This window comes from Sardina pilchardus, chromosome 5 (assembly GCF_963854185.1).
Source record: "Sardina pilchardus chromosome 5, fSarPil1.1, whole genome shotgun sequence".
NCBI lineage: Eukaryota > Metazoa > Chordata > Actinopteri > Clupeiformes > Clupeidae > Sardina > Sardina pilchardus.
In genome coordinates this window covers 26,271,772-26,286,041 of record NC_084998.1, presented here as the reverse complement: position 1 = coordinate 26,286,041, position 14,270 = coordinate 26,271,772, and the positions used below count along the sequence as shown (strand labels likewise).

Below are 14,270 nucleotides of genomic sequence, written 5' to 3'. Positions count from 1 at the left end.
TCACATATAGCCATATGAATATAAGTTTTTATACACGGAGCGCTTAATTCATCATAAAAGCATGCAAGCAAATAGATCACTAGAATTCTAGCACAAATAGATAATAGGCTAGTCAAAACTGTCAGACTCAAAACATAACTGACCCAGTGGACTTCCATAAGAACTCAAAGTTCAATAAAAACATCTTCTCCTTCGTTAAAGTCACATTGATCTGCAAGGAGATAATTATATTCATTAGATGAGAGATGCTCTTTTGTAAAGCATAGCATGACACTGTGAAAGCTGCTTACCCATGCTTGTATCTTCTGCTTTGCATTCATGGATGATCCAGTGAGTGTGACAGTCAGATCCACCCTGAAAAAACTCTCTGTAGAAAACAAACACGTTACAACAACAAATAAATAGCGAGATATAATCATAGACCTAAAAGAAATGAACATATAATGAACCTCCTAGACTGCTGAGCAGTAACCTAAGACGGAGATGGCGGACCTCCTACCTACCTGAGACAGTGCCCCCAGTGGAGAGGCTGAGAGGTGGGCTGGTGAACGCTGAAGAGGCCATGCTTTGATCTGGACCATTGATCAAAAGAGTGTAATAGTTATTATATCACTGCAATAGATGGACTGTTAGCAGATGATAGAGTAAAATCATTTTTACATATTCAAACTTTGTGTTATTTTCAATTTTCTATATATATTTTTAAATGAGCAGCTTCTTGTTATTGTTGAACTAGGACAGAGAACATGGACAGGTGTGTGGTCGTGAATATGACCTGGAAATTCCTTCAATAAAACTTCAATTAAAGGCCACCGATCAATGCATGAAATAACTTGAAGGGGAACTCTCAGACAGACCTGAAGCCAAAGTTGGGGCCGGTTTGGAAGATGTCGCTGTGCCTGGTTTAGAGCCGGTGACTACAGACGGGGGAAACAACGTTACTGAGAGTGACAGATTAATTTGCAAAATGCAGGGCTGCACTTATCTGTAGAAATCTGCAAGGGAGTCAATCATCAAGAGCCAATGACACTGACAAGAACACATACTGTATTTGCAGAAAAACATTAAAGTATTTCTGGATTTCTGGATAGCCCTTTTTCCAGCTACATTACCAGCTGTAGAGGCCGTGGTCGTTGTGGCTACATGTGGAGGTTCTAAGGTGACCAGTGGGAGTGAATCTAGGGGACACAATAGCAAGACCCAGTATCAGTTTGTGTCAGTAAAGCATCCATGAATACATTAATAAACACCTTCCTGTAGATAAAGCTTTGTGTTTACTCTGTAACGGCAGCTCTGCTTACCCACAGGGCTGATGTAGATGGAGCTGTTGACTGGAGACAACCGGAGGCTGCCGGCAGAGTACTCTTTCTGCAACAGCAACTTCACCTGACGCTGGACCATGCTGACATCAGCACCAGGAATCACATTCAGGTACACCAAGCATGCAAACCTTTGACATCAAGCGAGAGATACATTTCTTGACCCATAAAAGGAGCAATCTAATAACTTTGTGTGTGTGTGTGTGTGTGTGTGTGTGTGTGTGTGTGTGTGTGTGTGTGTGTGTGTGTGTGTGTGTGTGTGTGTGTGTGAGAACCACAAATGGGCGGTTATGCTTACTGGTTTTCTGTTGGTTTAACCAGCGTCTTAATGTCCTGTTAAAGAGAAACATTCTGAAAACCATACCTTGAGATAATGCCTTGTTATTATAGTAATAATGAGAATAGCAAAATGTTTCTGGGACCAAATAGTTTGTGTACTGAGATGGTACACACAAAAAGAAAATTACCATCAGTACTGTACTCTCTCCTGTTGCATTATCTCTGTTAACAGACAGACAAAAGACAGGTTGACATAACTTACTACATACTAATTGGTTAAATGTTTGTTTACATCAACATACTGTATCTTTTGGGGGGGGGGGGGGATGCAATACCTTTCTAATTTGGAGACCAACACTGTATGAATATACATCTTGGGTGGTAGAACATTTTCTACCTGTAAAATATATTATTGGAAAAAATATTCATTACAGCTACTAAAATGGACTAAGCTTACTTCGTTCAAAACAGTTATTAAATGAGTGGAATGTTTTTTGTGCATTTACCCAGTTGTGAACCAGATCTCTTGCTTGGTATTCATTAGTTTCACCGGCGTCCCATCGATAAATTATGAGAATCATATGGACTTCATACAGCGACCACACTTCAGAAGAATAAGAGGGAAAAAATCTTTTATTGATCAAATTAAAAAGGACTGACAAGCTGCCATATTTGAGTAAACTACTTGATAATAGTCAGCATTTTCAGCAAAAATAATACTGTATGTGCACTGTTTTTAAAATTGGCGCACTTAAGACGACTCATATCCTCAGATCCAAATTCGCCGGCAGGTCACGCAGGGTTCACCCAGCCTAATGTCTTTCAGCATACTGACTGAAATGTTTGACTCACCACACCGGCGGCTGGTGCCATCAACAGGATCACAGCCGTCAGTGACCCAGTCCTCAGCCATCCATCTCACCAGATCCCCGTCCACGCAACGCTCCAGCTGGCTGATCGTAAGCTCGTGGCTCCACATGCGGAAGAGGGTCACGTTCCCCTGGAAATCTGTTCCCGTCTCCAGGTGCATCTCGCCCTCTTTGAGAAAGTGTGACGCGCCCAGGGTGAAGTGGCCATTTGCAACGATGTGATTGCCGATGTGAGTCCTTGGCTCTCGTCCACTGTAGAAGATCTCGACAGACTTTCCGTTGATGTAGAGGCGCGGTGACAGTGCAGACTCAGACCAGGTGATGCAGACGGAGTACCAGGTGTTGAGGAGTGTTGCAAACTTTGTCCTCCACACTCCGTTGAAAAGCCAGAGGTGAAGATGGTTTCGTGATCCTTTAAGGCCGATATTCACATCACCATTTCCAGGGTGGCTGTACATGAACACGGTCCACTGTGGAGTGGAAATGGATCTCTGGATGTCCACACAGACACTGAGTTTCTTTAAGGTCGGGATGGAGTGGGCCAGTTCCCAGTGGGTACAGCCGTATCTCATGAAATCCACCTTCCTCCCCCACAAGCTGGCGGAATCTGCTACAAAGATCCCATAGTGGTCAGGGAGGTGGACATACTCAATTCAATGAGCTCATTGATATCTTGATATCTAATTTGATATGCAATGTCTTAGCCTACTCCTGATCATTAAACGTTCATCTGTAACTTTAAACAGTATATGTAATGTCATTGTAAAGAATACTGAGACTGTACCTGCATAGATGAAAGAGGCGCCGTGCAGTACTAAAATACTCAGTAAAGTTGTGTACATTTGTATTTCTTTGTCCATCACCAACCTGGGAAAGAAGGGTGTGTTTTCATTTTGTTTCTATATTATGGGGAAATGAACCTCTACGGACAAAGCAAGCATTTCAAATGTTTGCAAGCATCCACATGTACGAACATGGCAAAGCCTGCAGGCCCTATTACAAGATCGATTGACTGATAATGGAGGATCACAGTGAATTTACATCCAATTATTGCTGCAATAGTATCTTTGCAGATGGGTTTGTAGATGTGTTCTTGTTTGCTCCCAGGGTTAATTGAGATCAACAACAGGAATGTTGTAAAGGTCTTAAACAAACACACCTCACCTGTCCACCAACATTTGGAAGGGTTTTATGAGGTCAACACTTTTACAAGTCCTTTTAATTAAACACACACACACACACACACAAACACACACACACACACACACACACACACACACACACACACACACACACACACACACACATGTGCAACATATACCCTCTCAAGAAATCAGAATGTGCCTACTAAAATTATTGTAAGAAAATAAAACATATATGGCACAGCAAAACCCAAGACACAACATTAATTTCAATAAACTATAACTAAAATATTCCATTCAATTCCAATTATGTTTTCCAGTTACTCTATTGAAATGTCGAAGTCTATCCAAGAAATCAGATAAAACTGATTTTAGCACATGGACTACTGTTATAGCCTATGGAAAACTGTTGATAGCATATGAGATACTTTCTCATGAAATATCTGTTAGTAGACACCAACATTTTGTGTAGTAAGTTGTAGATATCTGTTAATAGACACCAACATGTTTGTGTAATAAGTTGTAAATTGTATAAACATTGTACATTTCAGTTGCTTTTACTCACCCAAGTTGGTTCCGTCTCTGATGGTTCTTTTGAAGATCAAATAATAATGTGATAATGCGAACAGCACCTTTTCATTAGAGCTGTGTCACTTGTCTGCCAGGCTGTATCATCTGAGCTCTGTGTGCAATGGTCACAGGTCCTCTTGCCAGGGTGCCTAGTGTGCCCTGTTCCCACGCCTCCTGGTCCTTCCCAGGGACAGCTGAATTGCACCTCATACGACATCTACTGATGACCTGTCCCACCTCTGATCAAAATGCAATGCATCGCTTTTCATGCAAATAAGAATAAGAATAAAATACCTTCTTTTTTTACTATTTAGTCATCCCAATGGAATTTTGACCAGGACCAGCACATGCATGTAAATAACCACAAACACAAATGGAAATTAAGGAAAGTTTAAGAAAACATAAAATGTACTACTACTACTACTACTACTACTAATAATAATAATAATAATAATAATAATAATAAATTGGTGGTTTTAAAAAGGAGGTTAATCAATATGGAACCTTTGAGGTTTTGTGTGTCTGTCTATATACATATGTTCATTTGTTGGTGCTCTGGTTAGGATGCGTTCCCTTTGATCCATTTCCTCTTTTGAACATACACCCCCACTGTGTACATTCACACGTCTCTATGCACCCATATATCTGTATTGGCAATTATATGTGTTTATGTACATAAGTCTGTGGACGTAGAATTGAGGCAAAGCTAGACAAATATTTGACGAAGACAAGATTGTCACTTCTATATTATGTGAAAACAAGATTTTCATTGTGAAACCCATAGCATACCAAACAGTTCCATTTTCTTTCATTATGGCTGACAATATTTCTAATGAGAAATCTAGACACGCCAATCAAAATAGATTTTTTTAAAACATGGTAAGAAAACAATAATAATGGAGTATGTTCATATTAGCCTTAAGGAACTTGTCATAGACATGGTATGACACTGGTGAAAGACACCGTATATCTAAAAAGCAGATTATACAGTGTGACCTGATTGGCATGTGTGTACCTGCCCAACAGGAAAAAATACACTACGTTCATTAAGATACATTGCAAAATGGTGAAAATGTTCTGTAACTAAAAGGGTGAATTGTGATTGCCACATGCATTTTCAAAGGCATGCACTAGGTGGCGATATAGACACAGCTGCTCTGGGAGTCTGTTTTGGTTACTTTACTCCACTCATGTGGAATAATAAAAGGAAGCAGCAGCTGATAAGAATATGAGTTAGGGAAGTGCAGTTTGACATGTTTGCACCTGTGTTTGGTGTGTGGTTCATGCTGAAGTCAGATGCTTTTGCCTTTGTGAATGAGTGGATTCAGAAAGATTACAGGTAACTACTGTAAGTACAGGTTACTATTTGCCAGACCTTCTAATGCTGCCCACTTGTCATCTCCTCTTCTTCCATCTCATTTGAGCTTTTATCATTTTCTAATTTCTCTCAGTTAGACTACATGGATTTCATAGATTAGAATATTCCAGAACATGTAAAGAAATAGCATAATACCTACGAGTATAGTTTATTGAACTTTATTGTAAGGTTCATTACAAAAGGTTTATCTCATAATACATAAGGCACATACTGAGAAACATCCATCAGTTCAGGTTGAAGTGAAAGGTTGCTTTGAACAACATCTGTCCTGGCTAGGTTGAGATGGACAATTACAAAAGGTTGATTTTTAGGTTCAGTGCAGTATGAATATAAACTGACACAAGACCTGGGTAGGTTACAGATTAAGGCTATCCAATGATTTTATGATTTTGCTGAGCAACAACAGCGATCCATTCAACACGGTTTGATAAAGGGGCAAAATAACATACATTTGACGCTCTAGTGCATGAAGACAGATACACACATCTCAGATGCAGAAGGCATGGTCAGTACCTATAAGCTCTAGTTCTGTATGGTCCGTGAAAACCCCATCTGGACGACTAAAGCAGCGTTCACACCAAGAACGATAACGATAACTACAGTGCCTATAGAAAGTTATCATACCCTTTTGAAATAGTTACTTTTTTTGTCTTACAGCCTGAAATCAAAACCCATTTTAAAAAAAAATCTTTTCCAGTTTTATTTACAAATGTAGCTGTACAACATCAAATTAATGAAAAAAAAGTCAACAGTTCTGAAAATTAATAAAAAATTAAAAACTAGAATAACAGGGTTGGAAAAGTCATCATACCCCTGACTTAATACTTTGTAAAACTTCCTTTTGCTTTCATTACAGCCATCAATCTGTTTGGATATGTCTCTATTATAGCTTTGCACACCTAGATAGGGGAATATTTGCCCAATTTTCCGTGCAGAAATGTTAAAATTTAGTCAAATTCTGTAGGGAATGGCGATGGACTGCTCTCTTCAAGTCAATCCACATATTTTCTATAGGATTTAAGTCAGGGCTCTGACTTTGCCACTCAAGGATATTCACCATCCTATCCTTAAGCCACTGCTTTGTTCTTTTGGCAGTATGTTTAGGATTTTTGTCGTGTTGGAAGGCGAATGACCTCCCCATCCTCAGCTGTTTAGGAGAGGGACGCAGGTTTTCCTCAAGAATTTTGGTGAACTTGGCAGCATCCATTTTCCCTTCTATCCTGACCAATTGCCCAGTCCCCGCTGAAGAGAAACATCCCCAAAACATAATGTTGCCCCCACCATGCTTCAAAGTAGGTATGGTGTGTTTTGGGTGTGTTTGGGTGTGTATACTGTGTTTGGTTAGCGCCTGGAGCTCAGTCCAAAAACTTCAATCTTAGTCTCCAAAAAGTTCGATCTTAGTCTCATCTGACCATATAAGCTTTTTCCACATGGTAGCAGAATATTCCAGATGTGTTTTTGCACTGAACTCCAAGCGCAATGTTTGGCGAAAACCAACACAGTACACCACCCAAAACACACCATACCTAGTGTGAAGCATGGTTGGGGCAACATTATGTTGTGGGGATGTTTCTTTTCAGCGGGAACTGGGCAATTGGTCAGGATAGAAGGGAAAATGGATGCTGCCAAATACACCCACATTCTTAAGGAAAACCTGCGTCCCTCTCCTAGACAGCTGAGGATGGGGAGGTCATTCGCCTTCCAACACGACAATAATCCTAAACATACTGCCAAAAGAACAAAGCAGTGGCTTAAGGATAGGATGGTGAATATCCTTGAGTGGCAAAGTCAGAGCCCTGACTTAAATACTATAGAAAATATGTGGATTGACTTGAAGAGAGCAGTCCATCGCCATTCCCTACAGAATTTGACTAAATTTTAACATTTCTGTACGGAAAATTGGGCAAATATTCCCCTATCTAGGTGTGCAAAGCTATAATAGAGACATATCCAAACAGATTGATGGCTGTAATGAAAGCAAAACGAAGCTTTACAAAGTATTAAGTCAGGGGTATGATGACTTTTCCAACCCTGTTATTCTAGTTTTTCATTTTTTATTAATTTTCAGAACTGTTTACTTTTTTTTCATTATTTTGATGTTGTACAGATAAATTTGTTAATAAAACTGGAAAAGATTTTTTTAAAAATGGGTTTTGATTTCAGGCTGTAAGACAAAAAAAGTAACTATTTCAAAAGGGTATGATGACTTTCTATAGGCACTGTATAACCATAACGACAAAAGTGTCCACACTTGCCAACGATAAGAAAAGTCTTTCCTCGTGTCAATAAATGTGATGGCTAAAAAATTATGAGTTCTGATTGGCTGTTAGCTTTTTAGCGTTCTCAAAATCGCTCGGAAAGTGATCCCCAACTATATCTTTCTTCATGTTATCGTTATAGTTTATGTGTGAACGTTATCATTCATATTAACGAGAACGATATTTGTTTCTAGTTATCGTTCTTGGTGTGAACGGCCCTTAAGCACTGACGTGTGTTAAGCGTGACACTGATATTCTGTACATGAGTGCAGCGTGTCCTGTAAGGCAGGTCGGGGCCTCTGGTCCAACTCGGCCTGAGCTCACAGCTTCTTAGCGCAGTCGGAGCAGTAGATGGAGCCGGCCTCGGCGATGAAGCGCTTGTCGGCCAGATTGATGGAGCACTTCTTGCAGTTGAAGCAGTACTCGTGCCAGGAGCCGCCCTCGTAGTTCACTACGTTCGTGGCTTTACCAAACCCTATAGGGGACAAGAATAGTCAGCGTATATAACACTGTGCAAATGGTCATCAGAAAGAGAGAGGGTTTGTGTGTGTGTGTGTGTGTGTGTGTGTGTGTGACAGAGAGAGAAAGAGAGAGAGAGAAAAAGGGAGAGAGTGAGAGAAAGAGCAAGGGAGAGAGACAACATAAAAATGTAGTGTGTGTGTGTGTGTGTGTGTGTGTGTGTGTGTGTGTGTGTGTGTGTGTGTGTGTGTGTGTGTGTGTGTGTGTGTGTGTGTGTGTGTGTGTGTGTGTGTGTGTGTGTGGATGCATCCACACGTGTGAGTAGTTCTGATCTCCTGACCTGTGATAGGATTGTTGCATCCTGTGCATTTCTTGGCCACGGTGCTCTTGTAGCAGTCCACACAGAAGGGCTTCTCCTCGTGCGAGGTGAAGCGGGTCCCAGCCAGGGGCTTCTTGCACTTGGTGCACACAAAACAGTCTGAATGCCAGGGCTGGTCCTGGTAGTTCACCCCTCCAGTGGTGATGGGCTGGGAAGACAAATAAATACACAGCCTTTAGAGCTTAGAGTAACCTCAGCACTAACATGTATTACAAATACAGTTAAAGTTGATAGCTAAGGACCACACGTTTTCACAAATGAACTCAAGGAAAACAAGAAAGCAATATGATAAAGAGTTGAATAAAAAAAAAAGCACATAGTGTCAGCATTACTTTATGTCAAGGTCTTCCTCAGTTGTAAACAGACTTGCAGCTACATTATGTAGAGCTGAAAATACTGTGATGAGGTGGTGAGAGTTTTCCCCCTTTTAGACAGTTTTTAAAATTGTTTACCTGCTTACAGCTGGCGCAGTGCTTGGCAAACTTCCTCTCGTGGCAGTGGGTGCAGTACACGTTGTCGTTCTTGGTCATGAAGCTCTGGGAGCGGATGGGCTTTTTACACTGGTAGCAGGTGAAGCACTCCTCGTGCCACGCGTTGCCCTTGTACTCCACATTCTCCGAGCCTGCAGGTGCACACAGTGGGGATCAGGGACACACTGTCATTCTTGAAAGAGGAACTATATAGCAGGTTTGGGGATTTCTTTGCTGTTTTTCTCATTTTACACTTGCAGGTTTCTCTGCAGAGCTTCACCTACAGCTTTAGCGTGTCCATTTTACAACACTACTCGATCAGTCAGTCTGCCTTTTCATGAGCATGATCGTGAGGCTGCTCCGACTCGGTGGCACAAACTTGCAAGCGTGTTTTTTCCGCTCACAGGCGCTAGGGGGGAGCGAGACAGCCATCATTCAACCCGAAATAAGTCAACTAACCATTCCAATGACTCCGAAGCTGATCAGTTAAGGCAAATTAATCTAAAAAAAACGTGCATAGTTCACCTTTAAAGTAATAAATATTTCATGATTCTTCTCAGACATCATAATAATATAGATATTAGTCACTGGAGTACAAAAAAATGTCCTGATGTCACCTAAGCATTTGCTTCATCACACAATCATTTAACGGCTGAACCTCTTGAACAAATATTTACCAAAGTCACATGGGCCATCGCAGAGCTTAGAGCTCACATTGCAGTGCCTTTTGGAAATGTGTCAAATAAACGCTGACAACACTTAAACATGACTTCTGTAGGTTTAGAACAACACTTCTAATATACAGTAACAACACAAATAGATGATCAGATAGAAGATTCCCCCAACCAATCAACACATAATTCTACATGGATATGATTCCAAACACTTGCCAGTCAATCAACTTGTGATTTTAGATGCATCACCTAATCAACAAGTCCTAACACACAGAGACACACTAACAGGTGCGAAAAGTGACCGTCTGCTACCCCAACGCCTCGGGTGGGAGACCTCACCTGCCAGTATGGCCTTGTAGCAGCCGTGGCAACGTGGAGCATCCTCGCGGGAGCTGCATTTCCCACACAGGATGCGGTCGTCCTTGGTGCTGAAGGCCTCCTTGGCCAGGGGCTTGTAGCACTTGGTGCAGCGGAAGCAGGCCTCGTGCCAGTAGCGGCTCTTGTGGTGCAGCTCCTGTTGTGGAGAGGGCAGGGTGTGGAGAGGATGAGTGAACACAGCCCTCTGTGTGGTGGTGACAGCATTACAGCGTCTGATAACGGGGTGGACCGAGACCAGACACTACAGATGCGCTGCTTGTCTGTCTGTCAGCCTCAGGATTTCTATCGTGCAGTCATGCGCTGATGACCAACTCAAAACAACGCTTGAAATGAAATTGGAGAAGTTCATTCACTGATTTTGTTTATTCATTATTATCTACTATTATTATTATTATTATTATTATTACTTATATATCATGTATGAAAGAATGATCCTTCAGGTCCATACATTAACACTGTGTCTGTACAGACTAACACTGCGAGACATGAGAGCAAAGTTGATCCAGTATAGCCCCATTGACCAATGATCCCACTCCCTGACCGCTATGATGGCCATGTAGGAGGAAGGCATCTTCCAATCCTTACCTTGGCGTCGGCTCCGATGGGGCGGCGGCATTCGGCGCAGTTGTTGGCGCAGAACTTCTCGAAGCAGCGCATGCACACGGGCTTCTCCTCCTTCTTGATGTACTTCTTGCCGTTCAGGTCGTCGCGGCAGTAGAAACAGTCGAAGCGGTCCGTCATGGCTGCAGACGGCGAGGGCTGGTGTCTGGACCTGTGTGTGTGTGTGTGTGTGTGAGAGGGAAAGAGAGACACACACACACCACGGGAACAGGAGAGAGGGTGCGGCATCCGTGAGTAAGTGCTGTGTGTGTGTCAGAGTAACCAATGGCCAGAACACTGAACAGAGGAGGAGGTTGCTAAAGGCAATACGCAGCCACTGTACGATGACTGAGACAGCTATTGCATGAACAGTAGGCTTGTGACACATAGCAACATGATCTTATTTCGAAATGTATGAATGTCAGTCAGCAGTCAGACGTCAGATACAGAGCATAGGGATTAGAGAGAGAGAGAGAGAGTTTGAGAGAGAGAGAGAGAGAGAGAGAGAGAGAGAGAGAGAGAGAGAGAGAGAGAGAGATAGAGCGGAAGAGAGAGAGGGAGGCAAGGGAAGCAATTGTTTGGAGACAAGAAACCAGTTACACTGTAATTCTGAGGTTTACCAGTAAAGTTTTACATCCTCCAGACATAACATAACGTCTGGCTTTTACATAGAGGGGCGAAGGAAGACTATACTTGTTATGGCATACCAAAGACAGAGAGAAAGAGAGTGAGAAAGACACTTAAGAAGCTAGGGGGCTCCCTGCTCCTGACAATGCGCTGCGCTGCTGGGACCACCCCAGGAAGCCAGGGTGCGATATGTTTGCACGGACATATTACTGATAAGAGTGTGTTTGTTCCTCTTTTCCTTTCACAGAACAGAGACATTAGAGCCAGGCTCAGCAGACTGGATGGGTGTTGCGTAATCGTAACTGGTAACAAAGCTATCTACCCGTGGCTGATCCATGCCTAGAAATGGAGAGAGCTTGGTTACGAAGCGACAGCACAGGCAAACCAATCGGAAGGAAGATACGGACTTCTGCTGCAGCCATAATCTGATTTCAAGCTGAATAAAACATCCGATACCAAGGGAGGATCTGTCCTTTTGTTTTTCAAATTTAATTTATTATCTCAATTAGGTCTCTGTGTCATTTCTCATGTCCAGCAACCACACACAAATGAATCTGTCTAGGACAGACTAGACTGAATTCAATTTGGCTTCAGCAAACGATGGGACGGAGACATTTAACTATTCAGATGGCTTTAAATGGAAGGAGTGATAGGTCAGATGAACAACTTAGTAGGCAGTGCTAAATACATTTCAACCTCACGTGGTAATACCAAGGGTTCCCTGCTCAGTCAAAACAAGTTCTTCTCATATTTGAAATGAAGTCATTCGTGGCAGTAAAGGACACAGAACACAGGTCAACATAACATCAACATGCCGTGAAAAGGCAAAAGAGTGCGCGGAATGCTTCGGTCTAGTGTTGTGTTGCTTTTGCACACGTTCAGCTGACACAGTTTCCATATTTATGTGAATGACAGGCGGGGAGTATCAAATCGAGGTCTGTGTGTCGGGAGAACACCGGGTGTGAATCTGGGCCTGGGCATGCCTGCACATATGTCAACATCGCTATGTGGTGAAGGAGAACGGTGGAATGCTCTCGCAATGTCTCTGTTTTGGACGAGACAAACCACAGAAGAATGCCTGCCAGCTCGGTGCTACAAACACAGCAACAAACAGCATCGGCACAATCAGCGTAATCAGATTACTAACAAACAAACACAAAGAGATGATAAAATATTTCACAGTCTAAACAGTTTGGGCTCAATGGTCTTATAAAGGTTTCTTAGAACGGGTTGTGGCGAATGTGTCATGAGAGCACTATTTGGAGTTCCAAATGGATGTTCATAGAAGAAGTTCTGTTGTGGTTGGGGACCAATGCTGTGTGTTTAATCAGTGTAGAGTGCTGGAGCAGCTGTTTGGACAATTTCTGCATTACAACCGTAATGAGTGACTGTAGACACACCAGAAATGTGTGTGTGTGTGTGTGTGTGTGTACGTGTGTGTGTGCTTGCTTGTGTGTGTGTGTGTGTGTGTGTGTGTGTGTGTGTGTGTGTGTGTGTGTGTGTGTGTGTGTGTGTGTGTGTGTGTGCGTGCGTGTGTGTGTGCATGTGTGTATCGTCTGGAAAGTGGGCCACTGCTTTAGGCCTGACCACAGTACTAAAACGCCTGCCATCTCAACCACAGCACATAAGCACACATATTTCTTTTTAACAATGCAACATGTCTACACTGAATACACAAGTTATTTACGGGAAAAAAAATACTTTATTCTTCATATTCCGAAATGTTGATTTAATTTTGAGTTCAAGACTTCAACATCAACATGTCATGTCTCAGTGAAAAATCTAGCAGATTAAAGTCGCAGATTAATGTCATACAGAAAGTTCCAGAACTACGGAGATTCATATTTGAAACGGCAAATCTCTCCTGCGGTGTCTGTTTTGCAACGCCGTTCCCTGAACTTTCTTTGTGGCCTGGATATGGTTCACAGGGAGGAGGCCCCCAGATCCGCTCTCAAATCTCAGGGCTCCTCCTGAGTTGACAGCCGACAGTGACCTCCCTCCCTCCCTCCCTGCACTGTTTCTCCCCTTTCTTCCTTCTTTTCTTTCTCTCTTTCCATATCCTACAGGCTGTGCTCCTGCTCCTGCTCCGTCTCCACGTCCGTGTCCCTGCGCTACACTGATGAGTACCACCCCGACACTCTTGCCATTCTTTTGCCTTTTTTGTACACACATACTGTAATGCACTCTGCAGTAGTAGCGCTCTCTCTCTCTCTCTCTCTCTCTCTCTCTCTCTCTCTCTCTCTCTCAGGCAGGCAGGCAGGCAGGCAGGCAGGCAGGCAGGCAGACAGACAGACAGACAGACAGACACACATTCCCATGCTAAGTTTCCTCTTGTCATTTCAAGTCCCTCCATGTCTGTTGATCAGCTGGCGGGACTGACTAGGTAACACAGTGGGAGGAGGGCAAAGGAAACACTACTCTCTCTATCATCTAAATCATTAACAGGCCCCCCACCTCTCTGCCCTCCCTTGAGCAAATTCAAACACTCACCCTTGTTACCTGGAGCAACCCACAAGTATGCAACAAAGCCCAGGCATGCATCAACAGGATGAGAGGACCGTGCCAACACTGACATCAGGCATGGTCATGGACGCCACCTTTGAGTCTCTCGCCCTCTTCCCTAAAAGTGCTGAAATCTGATTGGGATCTTATCCAGCGATCGAATCGATCTAATCTGATCACTGAATCAGAGAGCGGGTAACTCTTGCATGCAGCAGGCAGGGGGGAAACAGTTGGCAAGGTGCCCGCTATTCTGTGTTTGCCCATGGGCGCTTTTCTGGTGCCTGTGTGCATACAGTAAGTCACTCACATCGAGACCTTCAACTGAAGGTCATATACTGCAGCATGGGAACATTCAAGACTTTCGAC

At 42.8% G+C, this 14,270-nt stretch overlaps 1 protein-coding gene across 1 annotated transcript in view; it reads right to left on the bottom strand.

Annotated features, from left to right (window-relative positions):
- Window positions 1-7,742: 7,742 nt before the first annotated feature.
- Window positions 7,743-14,270, bottom strand: part of fhl1b (four and a half LIM domains 1b) — an 11,247-nt gene continuing 4,719 nt past the window's right edge. Inside the window, exons 2-6 of the mRNA XM_062537103.1 lie at window positions 10,761-10,947; window positions 10,137-10,311; window positions 9,106-9,275; window positions 8,615-8,801; window positions 7,743-8,290 (exon numbers count right to left, since the gene is read on the bottom strand). Coding sequence (XP_062393087.1) covers window positions 8,136-8,290; window positions 8,615-8,801; window positions 9,106-9,275; window positions 10,137-10,311; window positions 10,761-10,916 — 843 coding nt within the window. The 5' untranslated portion in view covers window positions 10,917-10,947 and the 3' untranslated portion in view covers window positions 7,743-8,135. The remainder of the gene's footprint in view (window positions 8,291-8,614; window positions 8,802-9,105; window positions 9,276-10,136; window positions 10,312-10,760; window positions 10,948-14,270) is intronic.